Source organism: Notamacropus eugenii, chromosome 1, assembly GCF_028372415.1.
Source record: "Notamacropus eugenii isolate mMacEug1 chromosome 1, mMacEug1.pri_v2, whole genome shotgun sequence".
Classification (NCBI taxonomy): domain Eukaryota; kingdom Metazoa; phylum Chordata; class Mammalia; order Diprotodontia; family Macropodidae; genus Notamacropus; species Notamacropus eugenii.
The window spans coordinates 449,095,756-449,109,065 of record NC_092872.1 but is presented as its reverse complement, the minus strand read 5'-3'; the positions used below and the strand labels follow the sequence as shown (position 1 = coordinate 449,109,065).

At 41.0% G+C, this 13,310-nt stretch overlaps 1 protein-coding gene across 4 annotated transcripts in view; it reads right to left on the bottom strand.

The window, feature by feature from the left end:
- Window positions 1-13,310, bottom strand: part of MVB12B (multivesicular body subunit 12B) — a 307,698-nt gene that overhangs the window by 264,130 nt on the left and 30,258 nt on the right. For 3 of the 4 annotated variants that reach the window (XM_072631943.1, XM_072631942.1, XM_072631941.1), the window contains exon 2: window positions 3,873-3,995. The exons of the other annotated variant lie outside the window; for it this stretch is intronic. In XM_072631943.1, the coding sequence (XP_072488044.1) occupies window positions 3,873-3,983 (111 nt within the window). In that variant the 5' untranslated portion in view covers window positions 3,984-3,995. The remainder of the gene's footprint in view (window positions 1-3,872; window positions 3,996-13,310) is intronic. 4 annotated transcript variants of the gene reach the window in all.

The window sequence follows — 13,310 nt, the reverse complement described above, 5'->3', positions numbered from 1 at the left end:
TCTTGTATTTAAGGATAAGATCATAGTTCTTTGTCCCAAATAACTAATTTATGGTTAGAACTTCCTAAGGTCCTTTCAGTATCATCATGAAAATGAATTTGAGGCAGAACAAATGCTAAGTCTAAGAGAGATGGTTATTTTCAATTTTTCTCCATCCATTTGGCCCACCCTCTATATCTATCAACAGCAAAACCCCTTGGATTTGGTACAGTATTTAGGACAGAAAAAAAAACCCAAACCCATCTCCTTACATCATAGTAAGAGTGAGAAGTTTTTTGTTGTTTCCTTCTACAAACGTTTGCTGTGTTTGTCTCCATGTGAAATAGGGTACGTCACTTAATCTCTCTGAACCTCAGTTTTCTACTCTGTAAAATAGGGATGACAAATGTATTACCTGTGGGGGGGGTGTTATTGTGACGCCTAAGTGAAATAACATGTATAAAGTTTTTTGTAATTATTAGTCATCATTAATATAAGCTCATTAGTACTGAACTGAGAATTAAGAGTGACAAGGTCACATTCTGTTTCTCAGATTTACTAATACCTCCTGAAGATGAAAACAAAAAGTTAGTTTATTACGCACAAATCCTAAACCAGCCAAGTAAGACAACAGAGAAAAAAGCAACCAAGATTCCTAAAGTTCAATTCACTGAATATTTATTGCATGCTCGTCTTCAAGGTCTGATATTCTCCATGCTGGGAGTACAAATATAAAAAATGGCATAGCCCTTGCTCTCAAGGAGCTTACAATCTAGTAGGGAGATAAGATAGGTACATGAATAACTATAAAACAGATTAGTATGTGACAAGTACAGATGAGACCTTGGAGAGAAATTAAATAAAAAAGAATCAATTATCAGGAATGTGGTACTTGAGCTGGGTTTTTAAGGAAGGGAAGGAATTCAATGGATGTAGATGCAGGGCAAGTCTAATTCAGACATGGAAAACAGAATACTCACATAGCAGGAGTCTGCACAAGACTAACTGGGGAGTGGAGGGCAAGAACAATGTGAAATAAGACTAGAAAAGTCACTTGGAACCACTGCAGAGGATGTGAAATGCCAAGTAAAGGGCTTTGTATTATTTCCAATAGACAACAGGGAGCCATGCAGCATGAAGGTTGTTAAGAAGAGGAATGATGCAATCTCTATAATTATTCTGGCAACAATAGGAAGGATGAACTAGAAGAGGTGAGAAACTGGAGGCAAGGAGGCCAGCTAAGAGGCTACTACATTGGTTCAGGCAAGAGACAATAGAGAGCCTTAATTAGAGCAGACACAATGCCAGTGAGAATGGAAAATAAAAGAGAGTAAACACACAGTAGAATCAACGATATCTGGCAACTGATTTGATACAGTTGGGGAGGAGCCAAAGAAAACTTCAAGATTTCAAGTCTAGATAGTTGGGGTATAGTGGGGCCAACCAGAGAAATAAAGAAGTGGAGAGGAGAGGCCGGTTATTGGGGAAAAGTTCATGTAAACAAACTATGTCGTTGTCACAGCATAATATCAAGAAACAGGCAGAAGGTCAGGTACCTTATCCATTCCCATTCCTCAACTGAGGCAGTAGGTAGGAGCCCTCCCAAGGATGAAGGGTCAGCCCAGTGTCTAACAGATAACCTTCTTGACCTCATATTTTTCCACTTGATTCACGGCTTGCATCTTTATATCCACTTGTTCAAAAGGACAGGATGAAAAAACTAAGGGTCAGAGAGATCATTACATCAGCAGTGTGGACACACCCTCCACATGGACCCTTTCAAGTAAATGAATAGATATGAGGAGTAGACCTGTACTTTCACTGGTATAAGGAACTCCCAAGTGAGAAAATTCCTCCTACCAATGCAGATCAGTACCTTCTATTCAACTCAAAGTTTCAGAGTTGTCTAGAGCACTGAAAGGATTGACGACTTGCTCAAGGTCACGCAGCCAGTATGCATCAGAGGCAGAACTTGAACCCAGGTCCTCCTGGCTTCAAGATCAGCTCTCCATCCACTAAACCACACTGCCTAAATATTTTCTATTTAAATAAGTAACATTTTTATTATTCCTCCAAGAGTTTACTAATAAGTCATACATTTAAGCAGTGCTTTGAAATCAGAAAAGTAGTTCAGATTCAAAGCTCTGTAAAAATAGCTTCCCCCAAGCCCTGTCGTTTTATATATTACTTCTTTCCGATGCCCTACTCAAGTGCCAACTCCTCCAAGAGCCTTATGTCTTCTGTTGAGTTGAAAGGCACCTCTCTCTCCTAAAGTTTTCTGGGGACACTCAGTTCAGGTTTTTCCTTTAGCCCATTATATTCTACCTTAAATAATATGTACGTGAGTATATTTCATATCCCTTTCCTTTTCCCTACCCTTCCCCTCATTAAACTGTAAGGAAGGAAAATACTGTGTCTTACTTCCCCATAGGTAGTAGTTTGGTGCTGAAGAGCTAGATCTGGAGTCAGGATGACCAACTTCAACTCCAGCCTCCAACACTTACTGGGCTTCTGACTGGCCCAGCGATCCTGAGCAAGACACAATCTCTGTCTGTTTTCTCATCTGTAAAGCACAGATGACAACACCTACCTCTAAGTGATGCTGCAAGGATAAAATGAGATAATATTAGGAAAGCACTTTGTAAACCTAGGCAACATTAGTATTATTTTTTTTATCCCCAGTGCCCAGTATAATACCTGCCTGGCACATAGTTGGCATTTAATATTTCTTGAGTGAATTTCCTTTAAAATTATTATTGGCTTTCAACCAGCTGAAGAAAAAAATTGACATGAAACATTTTCTCTCTTTCCTCTAACAAGAGGCAGCAATGACTGGCACTTCCACCTAAATATTGTATCTTCTTATCAAAAAATATATACTACAGTGGGACTGGGATGTGGTACCTGAATTCTTCACCCAGAAATACTCTTTTCTACCCAGATTAGCTAGTCTTTACTGGTGGATCTGCAGTTTAGTACATGTATTTCTGCTGCACATCTGCAGTGCACTAGAGTATGATTAACTATAAAGAGGAAAAAGGATGCAAAAATAAGATGACCTCAGACACTCTGAATACTATTAACTTTTACTAAAAATGAAATCCCTCTTAAAATTAGCTAGTACTTTTCTAAACCATTGTCAAATTTTACTTAATAATCTAACAGCATAACCAATTCTAACAAGCAATAAAAAAGGAAAGCATGGGGGTAAATTTCCCCACTATTGACATGAAGATTAGTGGTTATATTTTAAAATCTCTCACATCTGCTCCCCTCCTCTCTCCTCCCATTGTCATCAAGCTAGTACAGGTGCTCAGTAATCCCATGACTGGGCAACAGCAGGAAGGTGCTAGAGCCAGCTCAGATAGCGAGAGCTGATTGTTAAATTTATAGTGTGAACATTTATAGTTCAGAAATCAAGAAATACTATATATCAAGGTTTTATTTATTATTTTGCTAAAAGTGTATCAAGAATTCTTTTTTTCCCAGATAGACAGCTGTTATACATTAACTAGCATACCCCTGGCAATGGCCACCCCTGTATCTTACACTTTCATTTTCTCCCAGCTCCAATCTGTTTCCTATATATACATACATGCATACACACACACACACAAACAGCATTGTCAAACTAATCTCTCCTGTATACCAATCTGATCATGCTAAGATCTAGTGAAGGGAGGGGAGAATGCAATATATACATAAGTACGTCTTATGTAAGGGAAAACATGATAGTGAGAAAGTATAAATCTATGGAGAAAACTCAGTGAAGATGAATTACCATTTTCAGCTCTAAGGATAAGGGGAATCTCCAAGGAGAAGGTAACAAGGAGGAAGACAAAGATATGTGCAATGAAAACCTGTGGAATGTACAAATGACAGCCTTTACTTACTACATCATAGCCTGTGGGTGCCCGGTTCCGAGAAGCAACCACTCCAACTCCTGTAATGGGATCCATTGGCATTTCAGGCAATGCTTCTGAGAGGTCTTTGACTTCAGGCATGATGGACTGGTCCTGAAACACGGAGCAGAAGGGACATTCACACAGGATCCTTACCTGACTTTTTAACATGAGCCACATGAGGACCCAAAGATTGGGATCATAAGCCTGAGGACAAATGTTCTGGGCTAGTTTTGGCACAGCTCACCTTTCCCATTTCTGGTCTGACTAAAGGAGTTCTGCCTTTATATCTATAGCAAAGAAGTACTGGCCTGACCTCTAGAGAGTTTGCTCAAAGAAGTGAGATAACAATTAATGGAGACTTGTTTCCACCCAAAAAAGATAAGTCTAAACTCCACCCCCAAAAGCAAACTACAACCCTACACTTAAACTGCCTAATATCAGAACAGACCACTGGCAGCTCCTTATTCATCTCAAAAAAACTCCACAACTCCACATCTACAGCACTCCTGCATTCCTCTCTCACACACCCTCTCTTTCTCTGTAACTCAGTTGAGAAAAGAATGTCAGATCTGGAAATCATCTAATCCATCCTCCTCATCTGACAGATGAGGAAACTGAAGCTGAGAGAAAGTGATCTGCCCACTGCCCCCACAGTACCAAGGGCAGGACTTGAACCCAGGTCTCCTGAAGTCTAGCGCTACTCTTACTAGGTCCTACTGGCACCAACATCTTTGACAAAGAACAGCTAAAATTCTTTGTAGAAACATGACTACTATGGAAGTCTTTAGCAAAACTACACATATATAGCCTATGTTGAATGGCTTGCCTTCTCAGTGAGGATGGGTGGGGAAGGAGAAAGGGAGAGAAGTTAGAACTCAAAGTTTTAGGAACAAATGCTGAGAACTGTTTGTGCATGTAACTGGGAAATGAGAAATACAGGTAATGGAGTATAGAAATCTATCTGGCCCTACAAGAAAAGAGAGAAGATGGGGATAAGGGAAGGGAGGGGTGTTAGAACGGAGGGCAGATTGATGGAAGGGGCAATCAGAATGTTTGGTGTTTTGGGGTGGGGGAGGGAAGAGATGAGGAGAAAATTTGAAACTCAAAATCTTGTGGAAATGAATGCTGAAAACTAAAAATAAATAAATAAATTGGAAAAAAATAAAATTACAAAAAATAAAAATAAAATTCTTTGTAGACAGTCCTTTTCAAAGAAAATCATGGGACCAAAGATTTAGCAATGGAAGGGACTTGAAAGGGCATTTACTCCAAACCTGTTATTTAACAAGTGAGGAAACAAAGGCCCAGAGAAATTAAGTGAGTTGCCCGGGGGCACACTGTGACCAAGTGTGAGGAAGGATTCAAACTCAGGCCTTCTTGACTCCAAGTCCAGCTCACTCTCCACTCTTCCATGTTGGAAGAAAATAGCTAAGCGTAGCAGAGGTATTCCTAAGGTCCAAGGCAAACTATTTTGTCAAGTTCCACAATGCTCCTTTCACAAAGGCAAGGAACTAAAAGCTTAATAATGAAAATTCTTACTAGGTACTCAGAGAGGAAGAATGGAGAAGTGGGGTTATCATTCTAGCAAGTGACTAGCTCTTTAACAAAAGTCAGTAGAAACAGTCCCAGATTTGCAGTCAAAAGACCTGGGTTCAACTCAGAACTAATTCACATTACCTGTGTAACTCTGGGCCTACAAGATGAGGATCAGATGATCCCTTCAGGTCCAGCACCCTGTGGTCTAACAGTCCATGTCTTAAGATACCACCCAGCTCTACAATCTATGTTCTAGTGTTCTAAAGACTGTTCCAATTTTAGCCTCCTATGAATTCTGCACAGGATATGGAGCACACCACTAACAACCAGGTACTTCCCACATCGGTGTCTTGGAAGCAAAAGGATTTGTAACTGCCTTTAAAGGGACAACCTATAAAAGAATTGGCTAAATCCTACCTCCTTCTCAAAGCAATTTAATTTCAACACCTTTAGGAGTTTGAGATCTTTCCCAGGCTGCTAACTGCTTCTGAAACCAGCCAAGTACCTCATGAGGCACATGGAGAAATCTCCAGCTGCAGAAGCCATTGAAGAAAAAAAGACTACAACTTCATAAATTAGAACAATAAGAATGAATGCAATAATTGTCCATTTACCTAGCATTCCCTGAAACCTTAATAAGGTTCCCAGAGCCATCCCATCAAAGGAAATTCAGCTCTACTCAGTGAGGTGTCAATCAATCAGGTACTCCATCCAGCACCACTGGTGATTTCTGGTTATTGACAAAGCTTGTATCTTTTCCTCTCTAAATCTACTGTCACCATCATAGTAGAGGCCCTCACTACCATATATTCCACTATTGCAATGACCTTCTAAAGAGTTTTCCTGTCTCCATTCTAATCCATCTTTCACGAGCTGCCAGACTAACCTTCCTAAAGTATAGACCTGGTCATAGCTACTACACACTCTCTCAGTGACTTCATCAGCTCCCATGGGTTTAATCATCTCTATGCAGAGAACAACTCTGTGGGGAGTGGGGGAGGTGGGTCTCTTTCCTGAGACCCAGTCTCACATCACCAACTGCCCAGTTGATATTTTGAACTGGCTGTCCTGCAGGCATCTCAAATTCCTTATCAAAATAGAACTCCTTCTCTTCCCCCTAAATAAGACAATCCTCTTTGAAACTTTCCTATTTATTGTCATCAATACCACTATCCCACCAATCACCCTGGTTTGCAACCTTGCTGTCAACTCCTCATTCATTAATCCCATACATCTTTCCTTTCACTCTCTACATCTCTCCCCATCCCATACCCATTGCCTTATCTTAGCTCACACAATCACCACTGGTTCAGGCTCTCATCATCTTTCACCTGAACTATTATAACAGCCTTCTAACTAGTCTCTTTCCTTCAGGACTGACTCCATGCCAATCATGCTCCACACAGCTACCAAGGTGTAGGACTAAGCATGTTTCTCCCCTGTTCATAAACATCCATGGCTCCTCTTACCTTAAATAGTAAATGTAAACTCCTTTTTTGGTATTGAAAACGTTTTACCACCTGACCCCAATGTACAGTTTTCCCATCTCCCCTTCCTGCTTTCTTCAGCACTGTCAAACTGGCTGTCCTACAGGCATCTAACTCAACATGTCCAAAAGAGAACTCATTATTATTTCCCCACCCCCAACTCCACATGGTAACATTCTTCCCATGTGGCATTTCATTCTCCATCTCTATGACACTGCACTGATTTTCCTCATGTCCGGATGCCCTCTTTCATCTGTAGCTCTTAGAACTTCTAGTTTTCTTCAAGACTCAGTTGAGTCAGTTTCTTTATAGAAAGTTTCCTAAAGGCCCCAGCTGCTAGTGCCTCCCCTGCAAATCTCACTGAATTTATTTTGTATATTCCTCTGGACATGCTATTCTCTCCTCTACCACTGCTACCACCCTAGTGCAGACACTCCTCACCTCACTCCTGGACTACCATAATAGCCTGCTGGTAGGTCTGCCTGCCTTGAGTCTCTCTTCATTCAGATCCATCCTCCATTTGGCTACTAGAGTGATTTTTCTAATGTAAAGATCTGATCTTATCACCCCCTCTACGCCCTCGACTCAATAAACCCCAATTGTCTCCTGGATCAAATGCAACATACTGTTTGGTGTTCAAAGCCCTTCAAAATCCAGCTCCCTCCTACCTTACACCTCACTCTCTGACATGCACTCCACGCGATCCAGTGACACTGGTATCCTGGCTGTTCCACAAACAGGACACTCCATATACTCAGCTCCAGGCTTTTTTCTTGCCATCCCTCATGTCTGTAATGCTCTTACTTCATCTCTACCTACTGCTTCCCCTGGCTTTAAGTCCCAGCTAAAACCCCACGTTCTACAGAAATATCCCCACCCATGCCATTGCCTTCCCTCTGAATTGTTTCTTATTTACCCTGTATATAGCTTGTTTGTACATATTTATTTGTCTTCTCCCCCCATTAGTCTGTGAGCTCCTTGAGAGGAGGGACTGTCTTTTGCCTCTTTTTGTATCCCTAATGGTTATCACAGTGTCTGGTAAATAGAGATGCTTAATAAATGTTTATTGACTGACTCTGTCCTCTAATAGAACACAAACTCAGTGAGAGAGCAAAGAGTGTCTTACTTTTGTCTGTGGATCCCCAGTCCCTAGCACAGGGTCAACTGCTTGTTTAACAAAGGCTTGTTAACAGATGCTGCTCTGCCATTCTTTGGTGACTCTGTCTTGCCTAGCAAGTTCCAATTTCTCTACCTGGTATTGAAGGCTTTCCACAATCTGGCACCACCATGCCTTTCCAAACTTGTTTTATACTGCTTGTCAGTACGTGCCTTCTGCTAAAGAAGAGGTTATTACAGAATCCAAGGATCTCAGAATTTGGGAGGACCTCATGGCACAGTCTAAGCTGTACATGACTAGGAATTTCCTGTGTGAGGGGCCTTGACATGTGTTCATACGGCCCCTCTTGCACTCTCCCACTTACAAGGTTATGAAGACCCTCATGAGGTAGCCCAGTTCACTTTTGTACAACTCTAACTGCCTTAATAAATGGTAGTCAAGATAATTTTCTAGAAATATGACATTAACACATACAGAAGGGCATCACTTTCTATTTTATTTCCATTTTGGGGGACAGGGAGAATCATAGGATCTCAGAATTGGGAAGGGTCTCAGAAGTCATTTAGTTTAACCTACACCTAAACAAAAATCCTCTTGAAAATAGTTTGGATAAGTGGTTGTTCAGGTTTTGCTTGAATAGCAGAAAGTATTACTGGGCCTAATTAGGAAGAAGATCTGAATTTGAATCCTACTTCCAACACTTCCTGGATATGTGACCCTGTGGAAGTTATTCTAAATCTCATCTATAAAGTTTTCTCATCTGTAAAAAAGATGTTGTGATAATCATATGAGATAATACATGCAAAGTACTTTTACAACCTTAAAAAGCTATGTAAATGCTTTCTATTATTAATAATATTATTAAGACCTCTAGGCAATCCATTCAACTTTTGGAGAGGTCTAACTATGATGAACATTGTCCTTGTAAGGCATAATTCAAGAGGCATTATTTGCTTCTTTGCAACTTCTGGCCACTTCTGTCTTCTGTGGCTAAGCAGAAATCAATCAGCAAGTATCTACTAAATACCAAGTATGTGCCATGTGCTAGACATACAAGTACAAAGACAATGCAATATTTCTAATGGGAGAGACTATGTATAATATATAGATATATCTATGTGTGTAGAACATAATATAAATACAAATATATACAAGACAGTTAAATAAAAGATCATTTAAGAAGGGGGGCACTAGCAGTTGAGGAGAGGGGAGGGAAGGAAGAAATCAAAGGCTTCAAGCAGAAGATCTTAAAGAAAGGCAAAGGAATGCATTCTAGGAATGTGGGATGGTCAGTGCCAGACAAGAAGATGTTAAGAGCTGTGTCTCTGGGACAGAAAAAAGGCCAGAAGAAGTCTAATTCTTCTTCAGGGTAGCTGCCTTTCAAATACCTGAACACAGTTATCTTTTATATCCCTACTCACTGATTTAAAAATCCCACCTGTGCATTCCTTCCTCATCCCAGTGATTCAGGGCTGTTCTCACTCTCCCACTAGGGGCAGCTAGGTGGTGCAGGGATAGAGCACCAGTGCAGGAGTCAGAAGGACCTGAGTTCAAATCTCACCTCAGATATTTGACACTCACTAGCTGTGTGACTTTGGACAACTCACTTAACCCCAGTTGCCCCATCCTGGGTCATCTCCAGTCATCTTGATAAGTATCTGGTCACTGGATTCAGATGGCTCTGGAGGAGAAGTGAGGATGGTGACCTGCACAGCCCTCCTTCACTCAAAACAAAGTCAAGTGCAAGTCATGTCATCATTTCTCTGATGGCAAGGTCTTCTTCAGCAACGAAGGACAAACACAGTCTCCCACTGGCCAGGCTCTTATTCCCGATCTCCTTCAACCCAAATCCCACAAGGTCCCACTCTAAAGCTACTCACCCTCTCCATTGTATCCTCTGGTATGCCTACTCCACAAATAAAAGCCATCCTTTCATCCTAAATCTCTTCCTTTCTCATTCCTTCCATTTTTTGGCTCTGACACGTGGCTCCCTTCTGATGACACAGCTTAATGTTCACCCTTCGCAGCACTGATTTCACTTACACTCACTCCCTCCAGCTCACGGGTCAAAAGGGAAAAGTCAGAATACTCCTTCCCACCTTCCACTCCCACCACTTCCAAGTTCTCCCTAAACCCACTTCACTCAGTAGCCTCTTCTCCTTTGAGGTTCATTCAATCCATACCTCCAACCCAATCAAAACTCTGATAGAAGTTGTCTAGGGACCTCCAAGATCTTCCCCTTCCTTCATCTGGCTCACGGTCGTTTCTTCCTCCCCAACTGTCTTAACGATAGGAGACAAAATGACACTCCCTCAGGAACCCTAACTTTCCAGTTCCTCAACTTGCTCATTTCCCAAGACCAGCTCTTCCATCCCACCTCAGCCACAACGATGGTCATACCTTTGATCTTATCATCATCCACAAATGCATCACTTCTATGTTCCTGAACTATGAAATTCACTTATCTGATCATAATCTGTTGTTATTCCACCATTCCCTTCATTTTGTAACCCCAAACTCTGTTCTTTATTCTCAACACATGATTTCCAATCCCTCCACCCTTCAGTTCTCTCCCAGGTCATCACTCTGGATAGCTATGCTTTCTTCCCTTACCCATCTTGACTCCTTGATGAACCAGTGCAACTCTACACTCCCCCCTTAAATCACTTTTCTCCTTAGCCTACCACTGATATTGCCCTCCCAAGTCTGATACTTGGGAGTATAAGTTGTATACAACATCTGTTGTATTTGCTCATACTCACGTACTACTAAAAGAAGTTAGAGGGAGAAAAAATCACAGAACTGGGTTGACTGGATCCCCTATAGATTTTTGTTATATAATCTCAACTGGTCCTTTACTACAGCAAGGCAATTCTTTCACATGATCACTGATTTACTATCCCACTCACCAAAGGCTTTTCCAAAACTTTTGTCCCTCCTCAAACCTCCTATGACTCCCCTTCCCCACTTTCTCAGCTGAGAATTTTGCCTCCTATTTCACTGAAAAAAAATTAAGGTCTCTCACTAAGAACTCCTTTTCTTTTCCTTGTATCACATTATTCAGATGCCCTCTTCTGCTATCTTCTTCAGCCCTGTCTCATTTGAAAAAGAGGCCTTTCCTCTTGACAAAGCAAACCACTGTACATGCACAAGTGATCCCATTCCATCCTGTCTTCTGCAGCAAATTGCCCCTTCTACCATTCTCACTCTCACTTCTCTTCAGGATCTCTCTGTCTACAGCTGCTTTCCTATTACCTACAAACATGCTCATGTTTCCTCCATCCTCAAAAAAGCCTTTTGATCTGCCCTTCTCCAACAGCTAGTCCCATATCTCTCTTTTTGTACCTAAACTCCTCAAGAAGGTAGATGTCTTGTGGTTCGCTCCACTTCCTTTCCTCTTGCTCTCAACACAGTCTGACTTCTAACCTCATCATTCAACTGAAACTGCTCTCCAACAATGTCACTGATCTCTTAATTGTCAAATATAATGACCTCTTTTCAATCCTCATCTTTCTTGGCCTCTCTGAATCCTATGACACTGGTAATCACCCTCTCCTTGATTCTCTCTCACTTTCCAAGATACTATTCTCTCCTGGTGCCACTCCTATCTGATCACTCCTTTTCAATCTCTGTTGCTGGATCTTTGTCTAAGTCAAACCTGCTAATAGTGGGTGTCCCCAAGGCTCTATTCTGTATCTTCTTCTTTCTTTAGTATTTCACTTGGTGATTTCAGCAACTCCCATGGATCCAATTATCATCTCTATGTTGATGATCCCCAAATCTACTTATCCAGTCATCTCTCCTGACCTCCCAGAGACATGTTAAACTCAAAATGTCCAAAAACCAAGCCCATTAACTTGTCCCCATGCCCTTCCCTTTGTTAATCATAATGGTTCCCCATCAAATATAAAACATTCTGTTTGGTTTTTGAAGTCCTTCATAACCTGCCCCTTTCCTACCTTAAAGAGCATTTTTACTGGCTGTCTCCTTGATCTGGAAATCTCTCCCTTCTCATCTCCATTTCTTGGTTTCCCTGTCTTTTTTTTTTTTATTTGATACTCAACACCTTCTCAATTCCCTGATACCTCTCCCCTTTGATCAGAGGTCTGGAGAATAGAGCACAAAACTCTTCCCACAGTCCTTTTTTATAGAGGAGTGGGATCTTAACTTTCCAGATAACTCCACTTTCCATCAGCAGCTCTACTTGGTTTCAACTACACAGAACGTCATACCACTTGGTGCTCCACCCCCACCCCGCCTTTCAGTTTTTCACCTTCCTTTTTTGTGTTGCCTTCTCCATTATACTGTAAGCTTCTTGAAGACAGGGACTATCTTTTTTTTTTCTTGTTTATAGAGCCGCCCTTTAGCACAGTGCCTGACACAAAGGAGGGACTCAAATGTTTATTGAATTCCTTCAGGTTCCAGCTAAAATCCCACCTTCTAAAAGAAATTTTCCCTGATGCCCTTAATGCTAGTGCCTTCCCTCTGCTGATTATCTCCAATTTACCCTGTATTTATGTGTGTATATGTGTATATATATATATATGTATATATTTTTTATGTATTATATATATATATCTTGTTTGTACAAAGTTGTCTGAATTTTTGCCTCTCTCATTAGACTGTAAACTCCTTGAGGGCAGAGGTTGTCTTTTTCCTTTCTTTGTATACCAGACACTTAGCACAGTGCTTGGCATTTACCAGCCATGTAATAAATACTTATTGGCTGAGTCACTATGTTTTTTCTCTTCTCCAAGCTATAAAACCCAGATCCTCAAAGGTCATGATTTCATGGTCTAACATACTAATTGTCCTCTGGATGCTCTCCAGCTTATCAGTTTACTTTCTAAAGTGTGGTACCCAATTTCAAACTGCATTGTCTGTATGTAAACTAGCTGCTTATGCTTGGGAAACCATGTACTCTTGAGGGGCAGAAGACAATCTTAGTGTGCTCAGTCAAAAATCAGGACTTGCTTGTGGTCACTAAAATGCTATTCAAATGTTAACAAACACACACTCCCTCTTTGGATCTATGATGTCATTAGGGTAGGAATTTCATTGGTGAGGATTTTCCTCTACTAGTTGCAGCTCTGCAACAAGTCTAAGAGACCTGCCTGGGGACACTGAGAAGTTAAGTGACTTGCTCAAGTTCACATACTTGGTATTTGTCAGGGGCAGGGCTCAAACTCATTTCCTAACTTTCACTGCTAACAGCTCACTAAAGGAGCCAAATTCTGTAAGCACTAAAATATTATGCTGTGAAGTGAATGAAAAATAGCTATGTCT